This window comes from Gopherus evgoodei, unplaced genomic scaffold (genome assembly GCF_007399415.2).
Source record: "Gopherus evgoodei ecotype Sinaloan lineage unplaced genomic scaffold, rGopEvg1_v1.p scaffold_43_arrow_ctg1, whole genome shotgun sequence".
NCBI lineage: Eukaryota > Metazoa > Chordata > Testudines > Testudinidae > Gopherus > Gopherus evgoodei.
In genome coordinates, this window is record NW_022060064.1 from 762182 (window position 1) to 785572 (window position 23391).

The window sequence follows — 23391 nt, forward strand, 5'->3', positions numbered from 1 at the left end:
GGCTGTGTGCAGGCAGAGGGATAGCTCAGGGTGGAGGGAGGGGATAACTAGGGGCTGTGTGCAGGCAGAGGGATAGCTCAGGGTGCATGGAGGGGGTAAATAGGGGCTGTGTGGAGGCAGAGGGATAGCTCAGGGTGCAGGAAGAAGGTAACTAGGGGCTGTGTGCAGGCAGAGGGATAGCTCAGGGTGCAGGGAGAGGGTAACTAGGGGCTGTGTGCGGGCAGAGGGATAGCTCAGGGTGCAGGGAGAGGGTAACTAGGGGCTGTGTGCAGGCAGAGGGATAGCTCAGGGTGCCGGGAGAGGGTAACTAGGGGCTGTGTGCGGGCAGAGGGATAGCTCAGGGTGCAGGAAGAAGGTAACTAGGGGCTGTGTGCAGGCAGAGGGGTAGCTCAGGGTGCAGGAGGAGGGCATCTGGGGCTGTGTGAGGATGGGAGAATAGCTCTGCAGGGAGGGTCTGTGTGCCAGGAGGGCTTCCCTGCAGTCCCTGTTCCCTGAGAGCTCTTCCAGCCACAGAGCTGGGTCCTCCACCCGGGCAGCTCTTACCAGCTGCATGAGCAAAGTGGGGGCTGGGAGCTGTTCTTCAACCCCCTGCATCAGCAGGAGACAAGGGCCGTGGCTGCCTGCCCCATGGCATCAGCCAGAGCGGCAGCTGTCCTGCATGCCTGGCTCTGGCTTTCCACCTCCGACTTTGCCAGGGAGTGGGGAGAGAAGGAGGTGGGGAACTGCCCTGGGACTGCCCTGCTCTTGCCCTGTAGTTTAGGGCAAGCAACATTCCCTGTGCCCCCAAACTCTGCCCATGGGCTATGGCTTTCTGCCCTGTGGGGAGTACCAGGGCTTGGGAATTCAGCCTGCTGTTCCTGGGGCAGGAGTAAAGAGAGGGTTGTTAGCCTCGGTGTGTGAATCAAGGGCAGCAGAACCGCCTAGTAATTCCTCTCTTAACGTTGTAGTTCCCGAAAAACGCTACTTTAAGCAAAAGTAGCAAAGAGTCCTGTGTCCCCTTATAGACTAACAAGACGTTTTGGAGCATGAGCTTTCGTGGGTGAATATGCATGCATCTGACGAAGTGGGTATTCACCCACGAAAGCTCATGCTCCAAAACGTCTGTTAGTCTATAAAGTGCCACAGGACTCTTTGCTGATTTTACACATCCAGACTAACACGGCTACCCCTCTGATACCGTTGCAGGGGGCAACAGCTGGGGTTCGTTTGCCCGGTGTGCGTATCCCCAATAATTACACCGGAGTGGAGAAACAAGTTTCTTTATTTGAATTCAAATAAGGTGCTGGGAGATATACAAATCTCAAATCCTGCACACCCCGTTATCTTTGCCACGTCTTATATACCCTACTTGTTTACAAAGATGTTCACAGGTGCCACAATTGATTATTTACAATACATTAAGTTCCGGAGCCTTTAATTAACTACACAGAGCCCCCTTTTGATCGATTACATTTTATACCATAAACAAAAGAAAATGATAAATGATTACATGTACTCATGCTAGCTTCAAGGGAACATACTGATTAATCTGAGGGGCAATTTGAGGGCGATAGCAGGCCTGAGAATGTAAACTTTTAATCCCACGCCATATTGCCAGTTACTTGGGGCCTTGCCCCCCCCCCCAATACTTTAAGCAAAACGATGTTAAGCGAATGCGATTTCCCCATAAGAATTAATGTGAAGGGAGGTGGGTTAGGTTCCAGGGAAATTGTTTTTGCTTGGTTGAGGTGGGGAAGTCAGGGAGGGACACATCCCAGGGGATGCCTTGCGGCTCACTAATCAACTAGCACTCGGCTGAGCCCTCAGGAGTTGCAAAGAGTCCTGCGGCACCTTAGGCCTGGTCCACACTACGCTGTTAAACCGATTTTAACAGCGTTAAATCGATTTAACGCTGCACCCATCCACACTACACTGCTCTTTATATCGATTTAAAGGGCTCTTTAAATCGATTTCTGTACTCCTACGAAACGAGAGTAACGCTAAAATCGATATTACTATATCGATTTAGGGTTAGTGTGGATGCAAATCGACATTATTGACCTCATTCTTTTACAGTAGCTACCCACAGTGCACCGCTCCAGAAATCGACGCTCGCCTCGGACCACGGACGCACACCACCGAATTAATGTGCCTAGTGTGGACGCACACGAATGACTTTATAATATCTGTTTTATAAAATCGGTTTAAGCTAATTCGAATTTCTCCTGTAGTGTAGACGTAGCCTTATAGACTAACAGACGTGTTGGAGCGTGAGCTTTCGCGGGTGAATCCCCACTTCGTCGGATGCGTGCCGGGAGCTAATTCCTGGCACCGAATGCAAGGTTCAGCGTGGAAGCCGTGTCCGTCTGCAGCAGCCGAAACTGACTGGAGGGAGGAGACACAGGGGCAGGGCAGAGACGTGTGTGTGTGTGTGTGTGTGTGTGTGTGTGTGTGTGTGTGTGTGTGTGTGTAGGGAGGAGACACAGGGGCAGGGCAGAGACGTGTGTGTGTGTGTGTGTGTGTGTGAAGGAGAAGGGCCCCACTCCACTCCAAGGCCATCGCCTTTTTAAGAAGATCAGCAGTGTGTGTGTGTGTGTGTGTGTGTGTGTGTGTGTGTGTGTGTGTGTGTGTGTAGGGAGGAGACACAGGGGCAGGGCAGAGACACGTGTGTGTGTGTGTGTGTGTGTGTGTGTGTGTGTGTGTGTGTGTGTGAAGGAGAAGGGCCCCACTCCACTCCAAGGCCATCACCTTTTTAAGAAGATCAGCAGTGTGTGTGTGTGTGTGTGTGTGTGTGTGTAGGGAGGAGACACAGGGGCAGGGCAGAGACAACTACGTACGTACGTGTGTGTGTGTGTGTGTGTGTGTGAAGGAGAAGGGCCCCACTCCACTCCAAGGCCATCGCCTTTTTAAGAAGATCAGCAGTGTGTGTGTGTGTGTGTGTGTGTGTAATGCGCATTGCCCCTTTAAGGAGGGGGGCCCCACTCCAAGGCCATCGCCTTTTTAAGAAGATCAGCAGTTGAGATGGCAGCGGGCAGGGGGGAGAGGCAGCTGAGCGCCTGCGCAGGGGCGGGGCACTTCCGGCTCCGCCCCCAGGGGGCCCAACCACGTGACACGGGAGCGTCGCGCGCCGGGACAGCCGCACAGTTCCCCAACGGCTCAGCGACGTCCCAACGGCCGCCCGGCCGCCCCGGAAGTGGTTCGCCGCCCCGGAAGTGGTTCCGCGACCCCGGAAGTGGGGCTGAGGCGGCGGCTGAGCGATGGCGGAGGCTGGCGGAGCCGCGCCGCACGGTGAGGGGAGCCGGGCGCGCTGCGCGGGGGCGGGGCCTGGCGGCGGCGGCGGATGCGGCGTCTCGGCTCCCCTGACCCGGGCCCCCGCCCGCTCTCTCGCCTTCCCTTGCAGGCTGCCCCGGCACCAGCAGCGCCCAGGCGGGCAGAGCCGCCGCCTGCCAGGGGTGCCCCAGCCGGGGGCTGTGCGCGGCCGGCGGCCCCGCCGCCTCGGACCCGGGTGAGCGGCGCGGGGGGGCGGGGGAGCTATTGGGGGCGGCTGGGGGTGCCTGTCTCTGGGGGGGAGGGGTCGTTATGGGGGCGGTGCCTGGAGCATGTGTCTCGGGCGAGGAGGGGGGTGGGGTAGCTATTGGGGGTGTTTGGGGTGCCTGTCTCTGGGGCAGGGGTGGGTAGCTATTGGGGGGGTGCCTGTCTCGGGGGGGAGGAGGGGGTCGTTATTGGGGGGGTGCCTGGAGCATGTGTCTGCGGCGAAGAGGGGGGTGGGTAGCTATTGGGGGTGGCTGGGGGGTGCCTGTCTCTGGGAGAGGGAGTGGGGTGTATTTGCAGAGGCGGGGGAGGGGTTGTTATTGGGGGGGTGCCTGGAGCATGTGTCTCCGGCGAGGAGGGGGATGGAGTAGCTATTGGGGGTGGCTGGGGGGGTGCATTGATCATGTCTCTGGGGGAGGGGGTGGGGTGCATTCAGAGGTGGGGGAGGGATTGTTATTGGGGGGGTGCCTGGAGCATGTATCTCAGGCGAGGAGGGGGGTGGGTAGCTATTGGGGGTGTTTGGGGGGTGCCTGTCTCTGGGGGAGGGGGCGGGGTGCATTCGCAGAGGAGAGGGAGGGGTCGTTATTGGGGAAGTGCCTGGAGCATGTGTCTTGGGCGAGGAGGGGGGTGGGTAGCTATTGGGGGTGGCTGGGGGGGTGCCTGGAACATGTGTCTGTGGGACAGGGTGGGGTGCATTCGGAGAGGCGGGGGAGGGGTCGTTATGGGGGGGTGCCTGGAGCATGTCTCTTGGGTGAGGAGGGGGGTGGGGTAGCTATTGGGGGTGGCTGGAGGGTGCCTGGAACATGTCTCTGGGGGAGGGGGTGGGGAGCATTCGCAGAGGCGGAGGAGGGGTCGTTATTGGGGAAGTACCTGGATCATGTGTCTCGGGCGAGGAGGGGGATGGGTAGCTATTGGGAGTGTCTGGGGGGTGCATTGATCATGTCTCTGGGGGGGAGGGGAGTGGGCAGAGGAGGAGGGGTAGTTATTGGAGGTGTCTGAGGAGTGCATTGTGCATGTCTCTTGGGGGAGGAGGGAGGCCGAGTGGGGTGCATGTGGAGAGGTGGGGGAGGAGTTGTAATTGCAGGGGTGAGGGGTGCATTGAGCATGTCTCTCAGGGAGGGTGTGGGGTGAATGGGGGAGGGGCAGCTATTGGGAGTGTCTGGGACGTGCATGAAGCATGTGTCCCAGGTGAGTGGGGCGGGGTAGTTTATTAGGGGTGTCTGGGGTGTGCATGGCGCATGTCTCTCGGGGAGGGTGTGGGGCACATGAGAGGTGGGATAGCTGTTGGAGGTGTCTAGGGAGTGCATTGAGCATGTCTGTTGGGAGGGGAGTGGGCAGAGGAGGGAGTAGTAATTGGGGGGTGTCGGGATGCATTGAGCATGTCTCTCGGGGAGGAGGGGGTTGGGTGTGGGGAGGAGGGGAGGGATAGCTATTGGGGGGTGTCTGGGGAGTGCATGGAGCATGTCTCAGGGGAGGGGGATGGGATGGGGTGGGATGCATGGGGAGAAGAATCGAAACTCTGGCCCGCAGCCCTTTCACGTGGTAGGGGGGCCTAGGCTGAGGGTTCCTGGGGTGCCATCCCTTATGTTCATTTCGCAAACTCTTGGGAACGCCTTTGCCTTTGCAGCTATAGAAGAAATAAAGGAGAAAATGAAAATTGTGAAACACAAAATCCTGGTTTTGTCTGGGAAAGGAGGAGTTGGCAAGAGCACTTTCAGCGCCCACTTGGCTCATGGCTTAGCAAAGGACGAGACTAAACAGGTGAGAAACCCCTCTCCAGACTACAGCTGGGGGTAAAAATATGGATGGGAATATCTGATTTAAACTTCACTTGAACACGTCCAAGGGGCCGGGGGAAAAGACTACATAATTTTTTTTTTAGACAAATGCTAAAAATTACATACCAGACTTTTGTTACTTACCAGATGACCTAAAACTACAGTTACAGATGGTTCTTATGGTATTTTACTTGATTTTCATTACTGTAGTCAAAGTCTTGTAGCTTGGTGGTACATGAATAAAAGAAATGCTCTAGATATTTTTTTTTCAGACATTGAGGACAAGTGGAGTATGTAACATTTTTAAATCTTTGTAATAAAGTCTTGAGAGAGAGAGTGTTTTCATGGTTTTCTACAATGCAAATAAAGTTCTAACAAATTTGGGCAGTGTTTTCCAGGGTAACTGGGTGCATAGAAAATCCTAAATATGAAAGTTGAATAGAACAGACAGATGTGGCATTGAGTGATTAATATTCACCCACGGAATCTCATGCTCCAAAACGTCTGTTAGTCTGTAAGGTGCCACAGGACTCGCTGCTGCTTTTACAGATCCAAACTAACATGGCTACCTCTCTGATTCTATACACTTATTATCTCCATGATGTGTTGTGCTACAGTTTCAGTTTTAACTCTGTGGGTTTCTGCATATATTCTAGTCACGTGAAAGTGACATCTTTCTTTGCTTACTTGTAATGTAAGGCCCTGAACTTGCAGCCACTTAACCATGTAAATCATTCCATAGGACGAGTCATGGACAAGTTATGTACATAAGCGTTGATGGGAGTGGTTTGTAGGTTGCTACTAGTTTAATAACTTCTAATTTCATTTTAGAATGCTACTTGCTCTACTATCTTTGTCTTGAAGCATTCGGTGGGGTGGGATAACTTAGTGGCTTGAGCATTGGCCTGCTAGACTCAAGGTTGTGAGTTCAATCTTTGAGGAGGCTATTTAGGGATCAGGGGCAGAATCTGTCTGAGGATTGGTCCTGAGCAGGGGGTTGGACTAGATGACCTCCTGAGTTCCCTTCCAACTTTGATAGATATTTAGTAGGGCTGTTGATTAATTGCAGTTAACTTAGGTGATTAACTCAAATTAATCATGATTAAAAAAATTATTCACGGTTTTAATTGTACTGTTAAACAATAGAATACCAACCAACATTTTGGATGTTTTTCTACGTGTTCTGTGTTGTCATTGAAATGAAAGTGTATATTTTTATTACAAATATTTGCACTGTAAAATGATAAACAAAAATTAGTATTTTTCACTTTACCTCATACAGGTACTGTAGTGCTGTCTCTTCGTTGTGAAAATGCAAGTTACAAATGTAAGGTTTTTTTGTAACATAACTGCACTCAGAAACAAAATAATGTAAAACTTCAGAGCCTGCAAGTCCACTCAGTCATACTTCTTGTTCAGCCAATCGCTAAGACAAACAGGTTTGTTTACGTGTACAGGAGCTAGGGCTGCCCTCTTATTTACAACCTCACCAGACAATGAGAACAGATATTTGCATGGCACATCAGTAGCCGGCATTGCAAGGTATTTATGTGCCAGATATGCTAAATATTCGTATGTTCCTTCATGCTTTGGCCACCATTCCAGAGTATATGCTTCCATGCTGGTGACGCTCATTAAAAAAATAATGCATTAATTAAATTTGTCACTGAACTCCTTGGGGGAGAATTATGTCCCCCCACTCTGTTTTACCCGTATTCTGCCATATATTTCGTGTTATAGCAGATGATAAAACGAACAACATGTGCCAGGTCAAGAACACTTTCACTGCAGATTTCACAAAATGCAAAGAAGATACCAATGTGAGATTTCTAAAGATAGCTACAAGGTTTAAGAATCTGAAGTGCCGTCCAAAATCTGAGAGGGATGAGATGTGGAGCATGCTTTCTGCAATCTTAAAAGAGCAACGCTCCGATGCAAAAACTACAGAACCCAAACCACCAAAAAAGAATCAACCTTCTGCTGGTGGCATCTGACACAGATAATGAAAATGAACATGTGTCAGTCCGCACTACTTTGGATTGTTATCGAGCAGAACAAGATCAGAAGAAATCTTGGAGTCATCGTGGATAGTCCTCTGAAGACATCCACGCAGTGTGCAGTGGCAGTCAAAAAAGCAAACAGAATGTTAGGAATCATTAAAGGGATAGAGAATAACATGGAGAATATCTTATTGCCCTTATATAAATCCATGGTATGCCTATATCTTGAATACTGCATATAGATGCGGTCTTATCTCAAAAAAAATATACTGGCATTAGAAAAGGTTCAGAGAAGGGCAACTAAAATTATTAGGGGTTTAGAACGGTTCCCATATGAGGAGAGAATAAAGTGGCTAGGACTTTTCAGCTTGGAAAAGAGGAGACTTATGGGGGATATGATAGAGGTGTATAAAATCATGAGTGATGTGGAGAAAGTAGATAAGAAAAAGTTATTTACTTGTGCCCATAATATAAGAACTAGGGACCACCAAATGAAATTAAAGGGCATTAGGTTTAAAACAAATAAAAGGAAGTTGTTCTTCATACAGCGCACAGTCAACCTGTGGAACTCCTTGCCTGAAGAGGTTGTGAAGGCTAGGACTATAACAGAGTTTCAAAGAGAATTAGATATATTCATGGAGGTTAAGTCCATTAATGGCTATTACCCAGTCTGGGTAAGGAATGGTGTCCCTAGCGTCTGTTTGTCAGAGGGTGGAGAAGGATGGCAAGAGAGAGATCACTTGAAAATTACCTGTTAGGTTCACTCCCTCTGGGGCACTTGGGATTGGTCACTGTTGACAGGCAGGATACTGGGCTGGATGGACCTTTGGTCTGACCCAGTATGGCCGTTCTTATGTTATTAACCCGCATCAGCATGGATGCATGTCCCCTGGAATGGTGGTTGAAGCATGAAGGGATGTATGAATCTTTAGCGCATCTGTTACATAAATATCTTCTGACGCCGGCTACAACAGTGCCATGTGAATGCCTGTTCTCACTGTCAAGTGACATTGTAAACAAGACAAGGACAGCATTATCTCCTGCAAATGTAAACAAAGTTGTTTGTCTGAGCGATTGTCTGAATAAGAAGTAGGACTGGGTGGACTTGCAGAGTCTAAAATTTTAAGTTTTTTTTATTTTTGGATGCAGGTTGGTTTTTTAACGTAATTCTTCATTTGTAAGTTCAACTTTCATGATAAAGAGATTGCACTACAGTACTTATATTAGGTTAATTGAAAAAAATACTATTTTCGGTTTTTTACAGTGCAAATACTTGTAATAAAAAATAAATGTAAAGTGAACACTGTATACTTTGTATTCTGTGTTGTAATTGAAATCAGTATATTTGAAAATGTAGAAAACATCCAAAACTCTGGTGGAGAACAAACAGTTGTATCTTGCATGTGTGTTTTCTTTGTATAAATGTGCTAAGAGTTTCTTTTTTCGTGTGACACTGACTACTTGGAAAGTCAGACTTATGTCTGAAAATTTTTATTCTTGGTGTTAGAAATGACACCTAAAGATTACTATAACTGAAAAATTTCAGGAAAAGACTTTTTTCCTTACTGCATTTACTTTTTGTATTTGATAGTGTTTCCTGTATTGTTTTTGTGTGGATCTCTTACATAGCAACAGGGGGAAAAGATTCTGGGCTTTTTGTTTTTTGTTAAATATGGTCATAAAATCACAAAGTGGAAGAGGAACACAGGAGCAGCTGTAGCTCATGAATTCCAGCCCTCTTGTCCACCCATATCTTTGCAAGCTTTTAAATGTTCAGAGCAGTAGGCTAAAAGCTGCCTTTGGAACCAGTACTGTTCCATGGAATGAGCACTTGTAAAAGAAAAGCAACTAGTTGTACACAGAGTACTTGAAGTGCGAGTCTGCTGCTGACTCCAATCCCTCTCTGCCATGCTCTCCTGTACTCCCCAAAATCTAAACAAACCACACACACACAAATCACCGTGGGTTTATTTTGACTTTTTATCACTCAGCTTTGTCATGCTCCTTCTATTGGCAAAAGAATGCTCCATGGCAGTAGGTCAGCCCACCCATCTGACATAATGGGACCTAAAGATGGCTGTATGTAATGTGCCCTTTGCTCTAACAGGCTATTATGTAAGAAAAATGAGCTATAGAATCAAAATCCTGTTTTCTATTTCCATTTCCTGCCAGCATTAGAAGAGATGCTTGCCGACTCTTCAAACTATTAACCCTTCGAGAGAATATTTTGTATTGAACTTAAAATAAGTAAAACATGATGTTGAAGGCACCTGTCGTGGATAGGAGGAGTGAAAGGCAGTTTGAAAAAGAGCGTGTTCGTCAGCTGTATTCCTAAAGGGCTGTTTCTAAAACTACTAGGTTGCTAGACTTTGTGCAAGCAAAGGAATTGGGGCTGTTTCTCCTGTTTGCTGGGGAGGGCTGAGTACTGTCATTATGCCAGAAGATGTAAAAACTGTCCCTCGCCTTTTTAATGCCCAATTCTGAAGAAGGAAAATGCTGCATAACGGACTTCCCTTTTTGTATGAGGAATTCCTGTTTATCATTCATTACTCCTGGTATAAGAGGAATTGCTGGTGTGTTTAAAATTCTTTTGTAAATAAGAGATTTGTCAATCCCTCAAAAACTGCAAGCACTGAAATTGCAGGAACTGCTGTTAGGTTGAAGGAAAACACTTTTGAAATCCCCAAAAGATCATATGACTGCCCCACATGAGTCTCTTACAGATTCAATATTTGCGTGTGTACGCGCGCACAATCTGTAAGACAGCACAGTGCATATCTTGGTATTATATTGAAATAAATACAAATAACTACAGTCCATCTGCTGTCTGCCTGCTCTCTTTGGTGTCCCATCCTCTTCGCCCCTCCTACACAGATGCGCACATCACTGACTAGGGGTCTTGGAGGTGAAAAGGAAGCTGCTTGCATCTTTAAAAGAGCACAGTCTAGCTAGCCTTGCCACTGGGCAGGAGGATATGTAGGAGGTGAGAAGCGACCATAAAACACATTATTCTGCACACACCTGAGAAAGTAAAAGTAGTTCAGGCATGTGGTTGTCTTTCCATGTGCCTGTTAGTTAATAGGGGTTCTGTGAGTAAAAAGGGGGCTTTATTTTACTCCTATACCTTCCTTCCCGCCCCAGAAAAGTGAAAGCTACTAAAATGCATCTTTAAAAAAAACAAAAAAAAAAACCCTTACATAGGGGAAAAAACCTTAACATTTCATTGGTTGTTTCGGGGCAGTTAAAAGATCACAAAAATAACTCTCAGAATGGCACGTGCCATTCTTCCCCAGTAGCTTCCATTATCAGATCTGTTACAAGTCAGCACAAGACTTGTAAGCTTAACTGCCAACAGATTCAGTGTGAAGCCTGGGTTCAAGTTATGTGGTGTGCAGCTGCTCTTGGCTTCCTACTTCCTCAGTCACCATAAACAATATTTTCTTAAATATGAGCTTAAGACATTTGTGGTGCTCATATGTGAGGTAGTCTGGAATGTCGCTGACTCTTCTAATGCTGTCTGGATTCCTCAATGCTGATAACAAGAAAAAGTTGCCTGTGTCCGTATGCACAAGGAGAGAAATTTTGGGCAACACAGAGCAAATAGGTTCAAGATGTTGTTACTGAACCTGTGTGCTATGTGCTTAGTACTGATAGAATTTTATTTTTATGAACTTTTTTCCCTAAAATCTGTCTCAGTAGGCTTGCAGTTAATGCTGTGAAATCAGCTTCTGTTTTTCAGAAAAGAATTTTCCTTTAATTAATCGCTAGCTTTTAAATCCTTTCCCGTGCTTGTGAGTTTCCACATGTGGTATTACTTCATTCAGAAAGACACGTCTTTCACAAACACTTCATATTGGATCAATTCGCATTTCCCTTTACCTTGATGTAGCACAGCAGATTCCTGTATGGAACAGATTTCTACAGAGTATTGTATTTCAGGCATGTTAAAGAAATTAAAAAAAAAAACTAGAAATAAGTTACTTTATTTTGTGACACATATTGTGATTTGCCTAATGTATAATATGTAACGACTAAGTGAAATATTTTCTTATGCTGCTTGCCTGTTGGCCAGTGAAATCTGTGACTGTGTGGACAGTTTGGCCTTCGTACTACTGAATAAGTTAGTTCAGTCTGCATTTTCCCAATGCAAATTCAAATACCTGAGTCTGACATTGCCTCCATGCAGGTAGAACTAGGGTTGCTCAGGCCTAACAAGGTTTATTAGATCTTTTCAACCATACAATGCAGTTGCGTAAAATTGTATTTGATTCATATGCTTTCACTATCAGCCATTGACGGTTGCATTCTAATTGCATCAGTTTGAAGGTAGTCTGTGCAGTTCGTTGTGTTATCCAATACTTTCTGATGCTTGAGCAGTGCCATCTAGGTTCTAAAATCTTTCTATAAATCCACCACTCTGTTACTGAGACATTAAATACATACACAAATATAGAAACTGTTTGTTTCTGTATAATTTATATACCAGTCAGTCACCAAAGGGAGCATGAATTATACCCAGGTCCCAGAGCTGTGTTACCATACATCAAAAAGATCAACAGGAATTGTGTGAAGATCAGGTTACATTTGGGCCTCTTAAGAGAGATGGGTTGAGGGTGGGGAGGAGCTGGGGGTGGAATTTGTTAGATGTAAACATAAATGATTGAAACCCTGTCTTTGTTTTAAACTTCTAGGAGGATACTTCCAATCATTTTGTTATTCGGTATCTTTTGTAAGGTGGATCTGTAGCCCTGTTGACTATGCAATATAGTTTTTGTAGGCAAACTAAGAATAAAACGGAAGGATTAATGCTCAGTCAAGTACTAAGGAAGATACAAATTACCTTCCAGTGAGATGGTGAATGACTGTCCATTAGAACCGGGCCTGCTACCAAAAATGAATTTAGTAAAGGCAGTCATGTCTTCATGTCAGGATGCTTCGTTTCCCATTACTAATCTAAGCTAAATACTCTCCACATTTCAACTCACTTTAGTGTTTGCTTCTAATTTATGTAAACAACTCTGTACGCTTATTTCCAACTTTTTTTTCTTTCTTAGGTTGCTCTGTTGGACATAGATATTTGTGGACCATCAATCCCTAAAATTATGGGTATAGAGGGAGAACAGGTATGATTGTTTTTGTTTTAAAAACAGTAAGAGCAACTTGTCACAGGTTGCCTAACAGGTTATATATATAAAATATGGCTTGTTTAATAAATAACTCGTGGGGGAATATGCGTGGAAATGCGTACATAATAAAAAGCAAGCTGAGCCCCTCCAAATTCAGTAGAGCTTGACTAGCTTGTACAAATGAGTTGCCCACTTCAAGTAAACAGTTAATGCCAGGATAAGACAACATAAAATGAACCTTATTGCTTTTGAAGACTTTAATGCTGCAGAATCATCGTTTTGTACAAAATTCTGACGCTTTAGTGATATGCAGCCTTATTATAGCTCTGTTTTTCAATTTTTGAGAAGTAGAGGCACACGCTGTGTTTTGGTACTAATAATGTACACCGTTAATGTTAGTAAGGTTCACCTTTGTTTCCTTAAAGACTAGCTAACTGGCATAGGAGAAAGACGTTTAACATTCTGTACAAGGAATTTACTTTTAAATGTTGCTTATCGAGTATGGTACCGTTTGTATTAGAAGGATATTTGAGCTGCCTTTGCCATGCGATTAGCAGCCTCTGAGACATTTATCTGATCAGGCTGACACATTAATAGGACAGTAATGCCATTGGCATAAGGAAGTACTGTCTTTGAGAGAAATTTGTACATACTTGTGTTTCTCTGGAGTTGGTTGCCAGTCTCCTTTCTGGTTTTGTTGTACTATGTAGCAAACTTTTTTTAGCAGGTATCCCTATACTTACGGGCAGTGGCTAGCGGCATCTGCCTCTTTCTTTCCTTCAAATATTTCTCAGAGTGGTGTCCTTCAGGGTGAACTCGTCTGCAGCAAGGGAATGAGGGCTATATTGCAGATGGTTAGGCAGCCTGTTTGCTGCAACATCAGCAGAATCCATTGTTTACTGACTAATTCAGGAACTCTGCCTTTTTGCAGTTTCTTATATGGCCATTTGCCTCTTTGATTACAGTGACATTTCAAACCAGATGCCAAGAAATATGCTATCATTACAGCGTAACTTATATTTTGCATACTTTATATATATATATATATATGGGGTTTTAAAACATTGCTTTTATCCTCAGGTTCACCAGAGTGGTTCTGGATGGTCTCCGGTGGTAAGTTAATGAGGTTTTTTCTTTTCTTTTTTTAAAAAAGAAAACAGTTTTTAGGGGGGCCTATTCCAGAGAGAAACCAGAACTATTTTCTCCCTGCTACCCATTCTTTTTCCATATACAGAAGTCCTGCTTCTTAAAAAGGCACTACATGTTAAACATCATAGCTTTAAAAAAATTCCTTCTGTTACTAACATCACAGTGGGTTAACACTTTAAAACAAAGTAAAGTTTCGCTTTTTCAACCGTTTCCCTTTGCATTCATTTTGGTTTGGACCACCAAGACAGACTAGCATGCACTTGCGTAATACTTCACTTCCAGTTATAACAGCACTGCCGATAATTAAATCCCAAGGAATAATAGAGGTGATGTTCTTTAACAAAATGCATGGAAATAGTTCAGGTTTTGTTCAAACTTTTGTACATGCCACTACACACACATTTTTCTGATGCTGAGGAAGGGAAGTCATCTTAGCCACATGCCTTCTCAGTGGTGATTCTGTGAAGATTTATTGCAGTAATTGGCATTATCAGTTTGTAAAAGGCTCTTTAAAATGTAAATATAGTCAGATTACTGACTGTTGTACAGAAATCATGCAGCCTTTGACTGATGGAGGAAAAGTAAGGACACTTCATTTTTTCAAAACATCCATTTTCTTAAACTGTTTTGATCCATTAAAATCTTTCAAGAACTAGTAAGGATATTATTTTGGTAAGTAAATTTCTTTCTGGGCTATCTTAATAATATGCTTCCTCTTTTCTAGTATGTTGAAGAAAACTTGTGTGTCATGTCTGTGGGGTTCTTGCTCAGTGGTCCTGATGATGCTGTTATCTGGAGAGGACCCAAAAAAAATGGTCTGTATCTCAAGTATTTTCATTGTTGATTGTTGCATCAGGGAGCATAAACTATTGCAATTTAGACAGTGCTTCCTTTTTTCCATATAAAACTTTGTTGGCAAAGCAGTTATTCACATTTTCTTTCACTCTAGGATGGTTATTGTATATTGAACTGAGCTCTCTAACGTAATCAGAACAACTTAGTTTACACTGGCTAGAAGGAAACTAAGGAGTTTATATTTGATGAAATATCATTGCACGCATACTACTGATTAACACGTACTTTTGATACTTGGGCAGAATTTATGTCTATAGTTTATATCTATAGTTAACATGGGTCTGATGAACTTTCTAAATAGGCATGGATGTTGATTACGTTTTAAAACAGATTCCTAAATTGATTGCATATCTGAAAGAAATCGCAATATTCAACATCATAATTTTTAAGTTACCTGATGTTCAGTGGGGTTTGTTTGGGGGCGGGGGAGTGTGTGTGTAAATGAAATAGATAGCAAAACTGTCTTATTTGGTTAATAATTCAACCTTATAAATGTGTACTGTTGTACTGTCCTTTTGTGCATAAAAGACAACTGGAAGTAGACCATTTGATTATGGCAATAGACAATAATATTCTTTTGAGCCAGTTTTGCTGATGAATTTATGTAATAAAACTGCTCATTCTTTTTTCAGACCTTAACGTGTGATTTCCATGTTACTGTAGATTTAAAATTGCTTTTGTTTTAGCCCTTTCAGGCCCACATCTCATTGCTTTCTGCTTACATTTTCTGCTAAATTTTCTGAAATAGAATGTACCTAGCTTTTTACTGATAACACTCAATTCTGGTTTGACAGTGCATACTTTAAAATATAGAGAAATGTGAGTAGAATGCTCTGGAAGTATAACTTAAGGTGCAGATCCTTCTGAAACAGTGATTCTGTACTGATATTGTGAGGGTCCAGGATTGTTGTAGCCAAAACGTCTATATTTAAAGTGATCAGCTGAAGGGACGGGATCTGAGAGTAAAACTGAATTCTTTATAGCATTACTGGTAGTAATGAAACTTCTGACGGCAAAATTATGGCTTCAGTGACCTCTTATTGCTTGCCATAGATTGGAACTTGCTAAATAATTCCGATACATGTGAAGTAATCGAATCCACCTCACTCATCTGTGTTGTTTCTGCACTGTTCTGGTAACAGGAGTAAAAATATATATTTGCTGAAGTCAGACAGAGAGCAGATATTTTGAATGAGGTGCCATTTTACATACTCTCCTTGCAGAATAGACCCATGCTTTGAGATTAAGTGTGGCTGCCGTCATATTTGGGGTAATCGTTTAGCACAGAATAGATTCTCAAAGTGCCTTTCAGACTTTTTGAACAACAGACCAAATTCTGAATGTCTCACTCAAGCTTTGGCCCCTTTAACTGTACAGTAGAGATTGAGGAAACTGCACACTTGTTGTTTTCTAGCTTGTATGTTTCTAAATTTCAAATTTGTTGTTCATCTGTTTTTAGGAATGATCAAACAGTTTCTTCGTGATGTAGATTGGGGTGAAATTGACTACCTTATTGTGGATACACCTCCAGGTACTTCAGATGAACATCTATCTATTGTGCAATATCTAAGTTCCTCACAGATAGATGGAGCAGTTATAATCACTACTCCTCAGGTAAGAGAAGTACTGCTACAAATGTAATACCAGTTAAAACAAATTTTTGCTTTGGAACACTTATTAACTTTAAAGAAATGACCATGTTCATCAACTGTAGCATGTAGGCACAAAGAAATGCCTCTCCATGGAAGGAGATGATTTAACTCCTCCAGTTGGCTTCGGAATCTTCTTCCTGCCCTTTGGGACCCGTGCCCAGCACAATCCATTCATCACAACCAAATTATTGGACGCTGATCCTTAGAGATCAAATTATTTTCTCATTTAAATGACAGTATGTTGAACACATACAGCTCTGTGGCATGTTAGAGACTTCCTGAAGACAAAGGACTCTGTACTTGCAATACTGTGGACTTTCAGATGATGCTAGGAGGGAAGTAAGGAATGATAACATTAGACAGCAAGAGGATACTAGTGATGTTGGGGTGGGGGGAATCGTGGTGAGTATTTATTTAAGGATAGTAGAACCTCTGGGTTAGTATACTTTTCCTTCTTGGGATGTATATAGTGTTTTTTTTTGGGGGGGAGGGAGGGAGCGGGAGGCTTTTTGTTCAGAGTCAGTGCTAAGATTAGTGGCAGAAGTCTAGCTAAATCAAAGGTACATTCTTAGTGGGCAATTTGAAGGAGGGAGAGAAGAGGCCAATTGTGCAGAAAGAGGCACAGTTTTCCAGGAGTAGGAACAACAAGAAAATGTCTAGAGGCACAAGTGGAATACTAAATAGGGAGTAGTGAGCAGAATGCAAGGGATGTGGAAGGAAATGAGGTCAAACATGGTTTTAGTAACATGCTTTTAGTAAAGGGGAAATCATGCCTCACCAATCTACTATAATTCTTTGAGGAGGTCAACAAGCATGTGGACCAAGGAGATCCAGTGGATATAGTGTACTTAGATTTTCGGAAAACCCTTGACAGGGTCCCTCACCAAAGGCTCTTACGCAAAATAAGCTGCCATTGGATAAGCGGGAAGGTGTTCTCATGGATTGGTAACTGGTTAAAAGATAGGAAACAAAGGGTAGGTATAAATGGTCAGTTTTCAGAATGGAGAGAGGTAAATAGTGGTGTCCTCTAGGGGTCTGTTTTGAGATCAGTCCTATTCAACATATTCATAAATGATCTGGAAAAAGGAGTAAACAGTGAGGTGGCAAAATTTGCAGATGAAACAAAATCACTAAAGATAGTTAACACCCAGGCAGACTGTGAAGCGCTGCAAAGGGATCTCTCAAAACTGGGTGACTGGGCAACAAAATGGCAGATTAAAGTGAATGTTGATTAGATGCAAAGTAATGCACATTGGAAAGCATAATCCCAACTATACATGTAAAGTGATCAGATCTAAATTAGCTGATACCACTCAAGAAAGAGATCTTGGAGTCATTTTGGATAGTTCTCTGAAAACATCCACGCAATGTGCAGCGGCAGTCAAAAAAGCCAACAGAATGCTGGGAATAATGAAGAAGGGAATAGAAAATAAAACAGAAAATATCATGTTGTCTCTATATAAATCCACAGTACTCCCACATCTTGAATATTGCTTGCAAATGTGGTCGCCCCATTTCAAAAAAGATATATTGGAATTGGAAAAGGTTCGGAAAAGGGCAACAAAAATGATTAGGGGAATGGAATGGCTTCTGTATGAGGAGAGATTAATAAAACAGGGACTTTCCAGCTTGGAAAAGAGACAGCTAAGGGAAGATACCCTGGTTGGAAGAGACCTCAGGAGGTCATCTAGTCCAACCCCCTGCTCAAAACAGGCCCAATCCGCAGACAGATTTTTGCCCTGGATCCTTAAATGGAAGGTTGAACTCACAACCCTGGGTTTAATGGGCCAATGCTCAAACCAACCCCTCCCATTAGAATTGACTTTGGAAAGCGTGAATAAACCCATTCCTGCACACCTTCCTTAACACCTTCACCAGATTAGTTTTTTGATGTCTTTCTGTAAACTAAACAAGTAGATGGAAAAGTAATATTTGCATAATCCGTTCTATTTAAAGAATACTTTTCACTGGAGATACGACATTAATGCAGGCGATATGAATAAAGATGCTTTATCCCATGCCAGAATTGCTGGACAGATTTAAAGATGCTGGAAGCTAAGTTGGTTGAATAAAGATCTAAATAGCGTGATAATCTTTGGTCAGTCTCAAAACAGAAGATAACCTATTTTCTGTTTTACTCAATTAAGGTATCTGTTTAATCTGATGGTGGAAAACATGCTCAGAAAGTTTCCTTTGCAGGGAAAACCCATAGATGGAAAAAGTCCAGTACATGTGGACTGACAAAATAACATTTTGCTTTTGATAGGAAGTATCACTTCAGGATGTTCGAAAGGAGATCAACTTCTGTCATAAGGTGAAACTGCCAATCATAGGTGTTGTTGAAAATATGAGTGGCTTTGTATGCCCAAAATGTAAGGTAAGACTCTCTAAAACGTATTGCTAATATTTTCACTCGTCTTAATATACGCAATCCAAACGTGTCTATGTTTTGTGGTGACCATAAGGGAAGGGAAAGGATTTACTTATCATGGCACAAACTTGCTTGATCTCCTGAATTTAAAAAAAAGAAATCCTGTTTTCTGTTGGTGGAAACGGTATCAAGCTCCTTTATACAGGAACTGTCGTCCTTAGATAGTTACGAAAGGTGCATTCCTGAGGCCAAGAATTAGTTTTGTAGCTTCTTTTAGGAGCCAGAACACTGTATAAAGATATCAATTTTGAAATGGAGGCTTCAGCTGCACAGCAGGATGTTACATGTTAAGACATCTATATTTGAATAATAGACCTACTTTAAGATCTGTGTTTAACAACTCTGTCTTAAGTGCTCTTGTTATGAGGCACCACCGGCTGGCATCTCTGAATCGCTGATGTAGGATGTTGCAGTTTCTGTGATTTAGGAAACTACTGAAGTGCTGGGTGTTGAAGCACTACAGCATCCTCCCTTCTTGTTTAGTTTTGCTTCTAGATGTTTCTGTATTACTAACAATTTCCTTTAGATGTTGAACGCCTGATATCCCTGTTACATACGTGAGCTACACGTACTGCTTTTGCTTCAGAACTTTCCTGGCGTTTTCAACACATGAAAGTACCAACTGGGAGCATTATGGAATGAGGTGTAGCTACACTGTGTACTTTAATCATTTACTAAAAACATTCCCATGCCGGATTGTATGTGCCGGTCATGATAAACGTGGAATCTGAGGATTGGGCTAGGAAGGGAACAAGATGACAAATGACTTGTTAATGACCCAGTTAGAGAAGGAACTGAAGGATGGTAATGACCAATCAAACATGCAGACTAATGCACTATCAGCTTTTCTTGGGAATGTGGGTCCATGGGTTTCAGGTGAGTTCCTTGGCGTCAACCTCTTATCCGTTTGACACATCTTCAAAGCAATGTGAGTGCTTGAAAAATCGGACATAATGTCAGTCTCTGCTCACGAGTCCCAGGTCCTGGAAAGAATTAGGTTTTTGCATAATGCAAAGAATTAGGTTTTTCATAATTAAAGAATAGTTTTGGCTGGCCACATTGTCTGCTTTCAAATCCCTTGCTCTTGTACATTTAAATTCTGACAGTTTTAAAATTAGGATTATGTATATACCACGATAAATGTCTTGGAGAAATAGTAACCTAAAGTAGATGAATAGAGGACAAATGTATTAGAAATGGTGCTTGTGATTTATGTATGCACCTAAAGTGCTCTTAATGGGCAGAAGTGATTTGTGTGAAAGCTTAGATCAAATGTTTTAATTGGGTAGAACTCCAACGTGTTTAGTGATAGTATGTGAGGACCTACTGCACATAGCCGTCTGAAGCCCACAATGGTGGTCCTGTTTTAATTGGGACTTCAATAAGTGATGTTTGGAACATGCCACTAACCAAAACTGAAGAACTGTCGTTCTCAAAATGATGTTTTCTGGCATCATCTTGTATTACTTGTCCTTTTTTTTTCTGTTACATCACAGATTGAATCTCAGATCTTTCCTCCAACAACTGGAGGAGCAGAGAAGATGTGCCAAAATTTAAATATTTCTCTCCTGGGGAAAGTGCCCCTAGATCCGCAAATAGGTAAGCTTGGCACGTTACATAATACAAAGCAGCAATGTGCTTGCCATTACTTCAGGGTTATTTTTGGTGTATCAGCTAAGGTTTAGACATATTCACTGTGATAAACACAAAACAGTGTCCAGTAGCTGACATTTTTAGAATGAAAATTCCTGTAAATATAGTTCGTGGAACAGTGATAATATGGTTTGGTCTGAAATCAGTAAAACGATGAGAGAACTTCCTGCTTAGGTTTAAATAGGAATCACGTCAGCCGTTCACCGTGAGTAACAGGACTCGTATTGAGTGTGCCGTTTGAAAAACTGCTCGTTTCCAATTGCAGACTGGATGAAACCATACCACAAGGAAGAATAAAATCTGGTAACATCAAGTTTTGATCTAGTTAAAGCGAGAGCTTCTATAACTGAAAAAATGCTCGTTGTATGAATTTAGGTAGATTTTTTTCCAGTGGATAATTAGATGTACTAAAAGAAAAGAAGTAGTATGTAAAGAACCAAGTTACTAGTAGATAAGATATGCCAGTCTACACAGTATCAAGTGTAAAGCAAGACCATCTTGGTGCTACTCTTCCGTGGAATTAAGGAACAGCATCCCATGTAGATGGAAGGATGGTAGAGTCAGGCATGTGTCTCGGAGTCACTGGGTGATGCTCTGGAACTACTCCATACAAAGCCAGTCAGGACTCTGGGGGAGCCTCCTCTCTGTGAGCAGACTGTCTCCAGGGCAGGGAGCTTACACAGCTTCCATCTTCCTGGGTCTGACCTCGGAGCAGTCAGCATCCCCTGCCCCACAGTGCGCTCCCCACAGTGGGTCCACCCAGGCAGGACTCCTGGGGAAGCCAGAAGGCCCTGCACCTCACCTCCACAGTCAGACATGACTCTCAGCCAGCCAGTAAAACATAAGGTTTATTAGACAACAGAACGCTGTCCAAAACAGAGCTTGTAGGTACAGAAACTGGACCCCTAAGTCAGGTCCATCTTGGGGTTGGGGAGGCCAGACCCCAGGTCTAGACCTCCCTCTTTTTCCCGAGCCAGTTCCAAACCGAAACTCTCCAGCCCCTCCTCTGGCCTTTGTCTCTTTCCCAGGCCAGGAGGCCACCTGATCTCTTTGTTCTCCAACACCTTCAGTTGGCACCTTTGCAGGGGAGGGGCCCAGGCCATCAGTTGCCAGCAGACAGGGTATCAGCCATTCTCTGTGCAGACAACATCACACTGGCCCTTTAGGGCTCTGCAGCAATAACATACTCTTATCCCATCACCTAGATACTTAAGAAAGGCATAGGGGAAACTGAGGCATTCGCACAGTATTCAGAGAAAACATTAAGAACATTTCCACTTCATCACATAGTGCATAGGAAAACCTAAGGACCTCGATCTGAAAAATGACATTGTTCTGCTGCTTAGTTCTAATAGCTGTCTATAAGAAAATAGCGAATGCTTCATTTATGTGTTACTGACCCAGGAAGAACATAAGCCCTTGGTTCACTGAACTGGTGCAGCAATTTTGGGGGTAGGGGGTAAATTTCAGGCAATTTTTTTTGTTTTGTTTTTCCTGCATCACAGGGTTTTTAGCTTATTTTTTTCCCCTTTTTTTTTTTAGGGAAAAGTTGTGATCAAGGCCAATCTTTTTTCTCTGAAATACCTGAGTCCCCAGCTACTTCATCTTACAGAAATATCATCCAAAGTAAGAATGTCATATTAAAAGGCTGATGTGTGAGTTACTTGTCTGAGCAGTTAGTTTCTACAATATGTTATGAAGGTGTCAACAGCATAATTTTGGCAGAATGTACAGTATAAGAATCATGAAATTGCACCATTTGTTCTCTCTCCTTGTCTCAAATTACTTCAGCCACTTATATTTTAAACAATTAAATGATGCTCAAATGAGAGCTAGTTAACTCCAGGTAACTAAAATAAGAGTGGCTTAGTTTGACCTTCATTGAGTTCCAGCAAATACATCATGTCCTCTTACTGACAAACTCAAGTAATTTTGCTAACTTTCTATGAGCAGGCATGTCCTAAATGGAATTTGGTAGCTTACCAGTGACTGAAGTTCTTCCAGAAGTGTAAGAGCAAATGTATAAAATGCAGAAAGTATTCAAACAGCAGAAGAACAATGGGTCTAAAATTCTTTAAACCATTTCAAATATAAGTTAGGGTAATATGATAGACAAAATTGTGTGACTTATACCCACAGCAGGCAATAGATCCATGCAGTGATCAACAGTACATAACATAAGTTCACTACTACCTTTTTTTTGCCTCTTTGCAGGGATTCAAGAATATTGTGGCCTACACCACTCTCAAGAAAAACGTTCTAACCAAGGAATGGAATAAATGTGCAGTTATATAGGAAAGCATTGATTGTGTCGTGAATCGATAGGAAGAATGTAAAGACTTGTACTCCCTTTCTGTATTGCAAATAAATAATTTTTAAGTTAATGTCCTTGCTTTAATTTCCTGGTCTTGTTGTGTGCGATCACCATAATATTTGAACATCTAGTCCACCTGATGTGTCAAAGCTTTGTTATAAGTTTATAGAAATAAGTCACTTAGTACATCAGAGATGAAATCTAAATGCAGAATTTTGTGATACCTGAAATCTAGCATATGTAGTTAGTGAAATTAATCTTCAAAGATGTTCGCATATAGACGTTATTCAGAAACTTATACATTAAATACATATTTTCATTGAAACATTTACCTGAGTCTCTTTAAAAAAAAAAAATTAGTACTTTCAAGCCTTCTTCATTTGAGGATGAATTGTAGTGTGTTATTTCCATGCTGTGTTTCATTGGATAAGATCACTTGGACATCTTTTCCTTTGATTAGCAGAGTTCCATATTTAAAGTGCAGTCACTTAAATTTAGGATTGGCTCCTCTTTTGTGACCAGAGTGTCGGGGAAAAGAAAACCAAGTTTCAGCCTAGTGGGAACAAATTACTAACCAATTTTTTTACTTGGACCAAGTTAACATTAGTTTCCTTGTTTTGTAATGCAAGAAATTAGAGGGCAAGTGTCAAGGGAAAATGAACGGCCTTTGCTTTCAAATTAAAGTCAATATAAATTTGTCTGTGTGACCACAGAACAGAATGAGTTGACATGAAGGAGTCTGCTGCCTGCTTGATTTGTAGCAAGGAAATAAGTCAGTGTTCAGGCTTTATTAATTTATTTGTAGGAGTTTAATTCACTAAGTGCTGTGTTGCCAGAAATCCCTCTCAAATGTGCCTTTCCTCTGCTCTCCTCAACCCAGTCTCTGATTCCAGACCCCCCTCCTTCCTTCAAGACAGAAATTA

The 23391-nt window shown here is 42.9% G+C and overlaps 1 protein-coding gene across 2 annotated transcripts; it reads left to right on the forward strand.

Moving 5' to 3' along the window:
• Positions 1-3379: 3379 nt before the first annotated feature.
• On the forward strand, positions 3380-22542 carry NUBP1 (nucleotide binding protein 1). 2 transcript variants are annotated; one of them, XR_003998215.1, is made up of 10 exons: positions 3380-3484; positions 5138-5271; positions 12343-12411; positions 13495-13527; positions 14288-14378; positions 15878-16032; positions 18337-18447; positions 19998-20100; positions 20329-20457; positions 21697-21781. XR_003998215.1 is itself a non-coding variant. In XM_030546268.1 (10 exons), exons 2-10 carry the CDS (start codon positions 5161-5163, stop codon positions 22431-22433), a joined length of 822 nt encoding a protein of 273 aa, XP_030402128.1. In that variant the 5' UTR covers positions 3380-3484; positions 5138-5160; the 3' UTR covers positions 22434-22542. The 2 variants fall into 2 exon arrangements, 1 of the variants encoding a protein (XP_030402128.1); XM_030546268.1 differs by lacking the exon at positions 20329-20457 and adding an exon at positions 22369-22542 and having other exon boundaries at positions 21697-21780.
• Positions 22543-23391: the final 849 nt, after the last annotated feature.

Excerpts from the sequence above, each read along its gene's own strand:
- NUBP1 (XM_030546268.1), top strand. The coding sequence starts at position 5,161 with ATGAAAATTGTGAAACACAAAATCCTGGTTTTGTCTGGGAAAGGAGGA. Across the intron at positions 13,528-14,287 it reads GTTCTGGATGGTCTCCGGTG|TATGTTGAAGAAAACTTGTG; the intron begins GTAAGTTAATGA and ends CCTCTTTTCTAG. Across the intron at positions 16,033-18,336 it reads TTATAATCACTACTCCTCAG|GAAGTATCACTTCAGGATGT; the intron begins GTAAGAGAAGTA and ends TGCTTTTGATAG.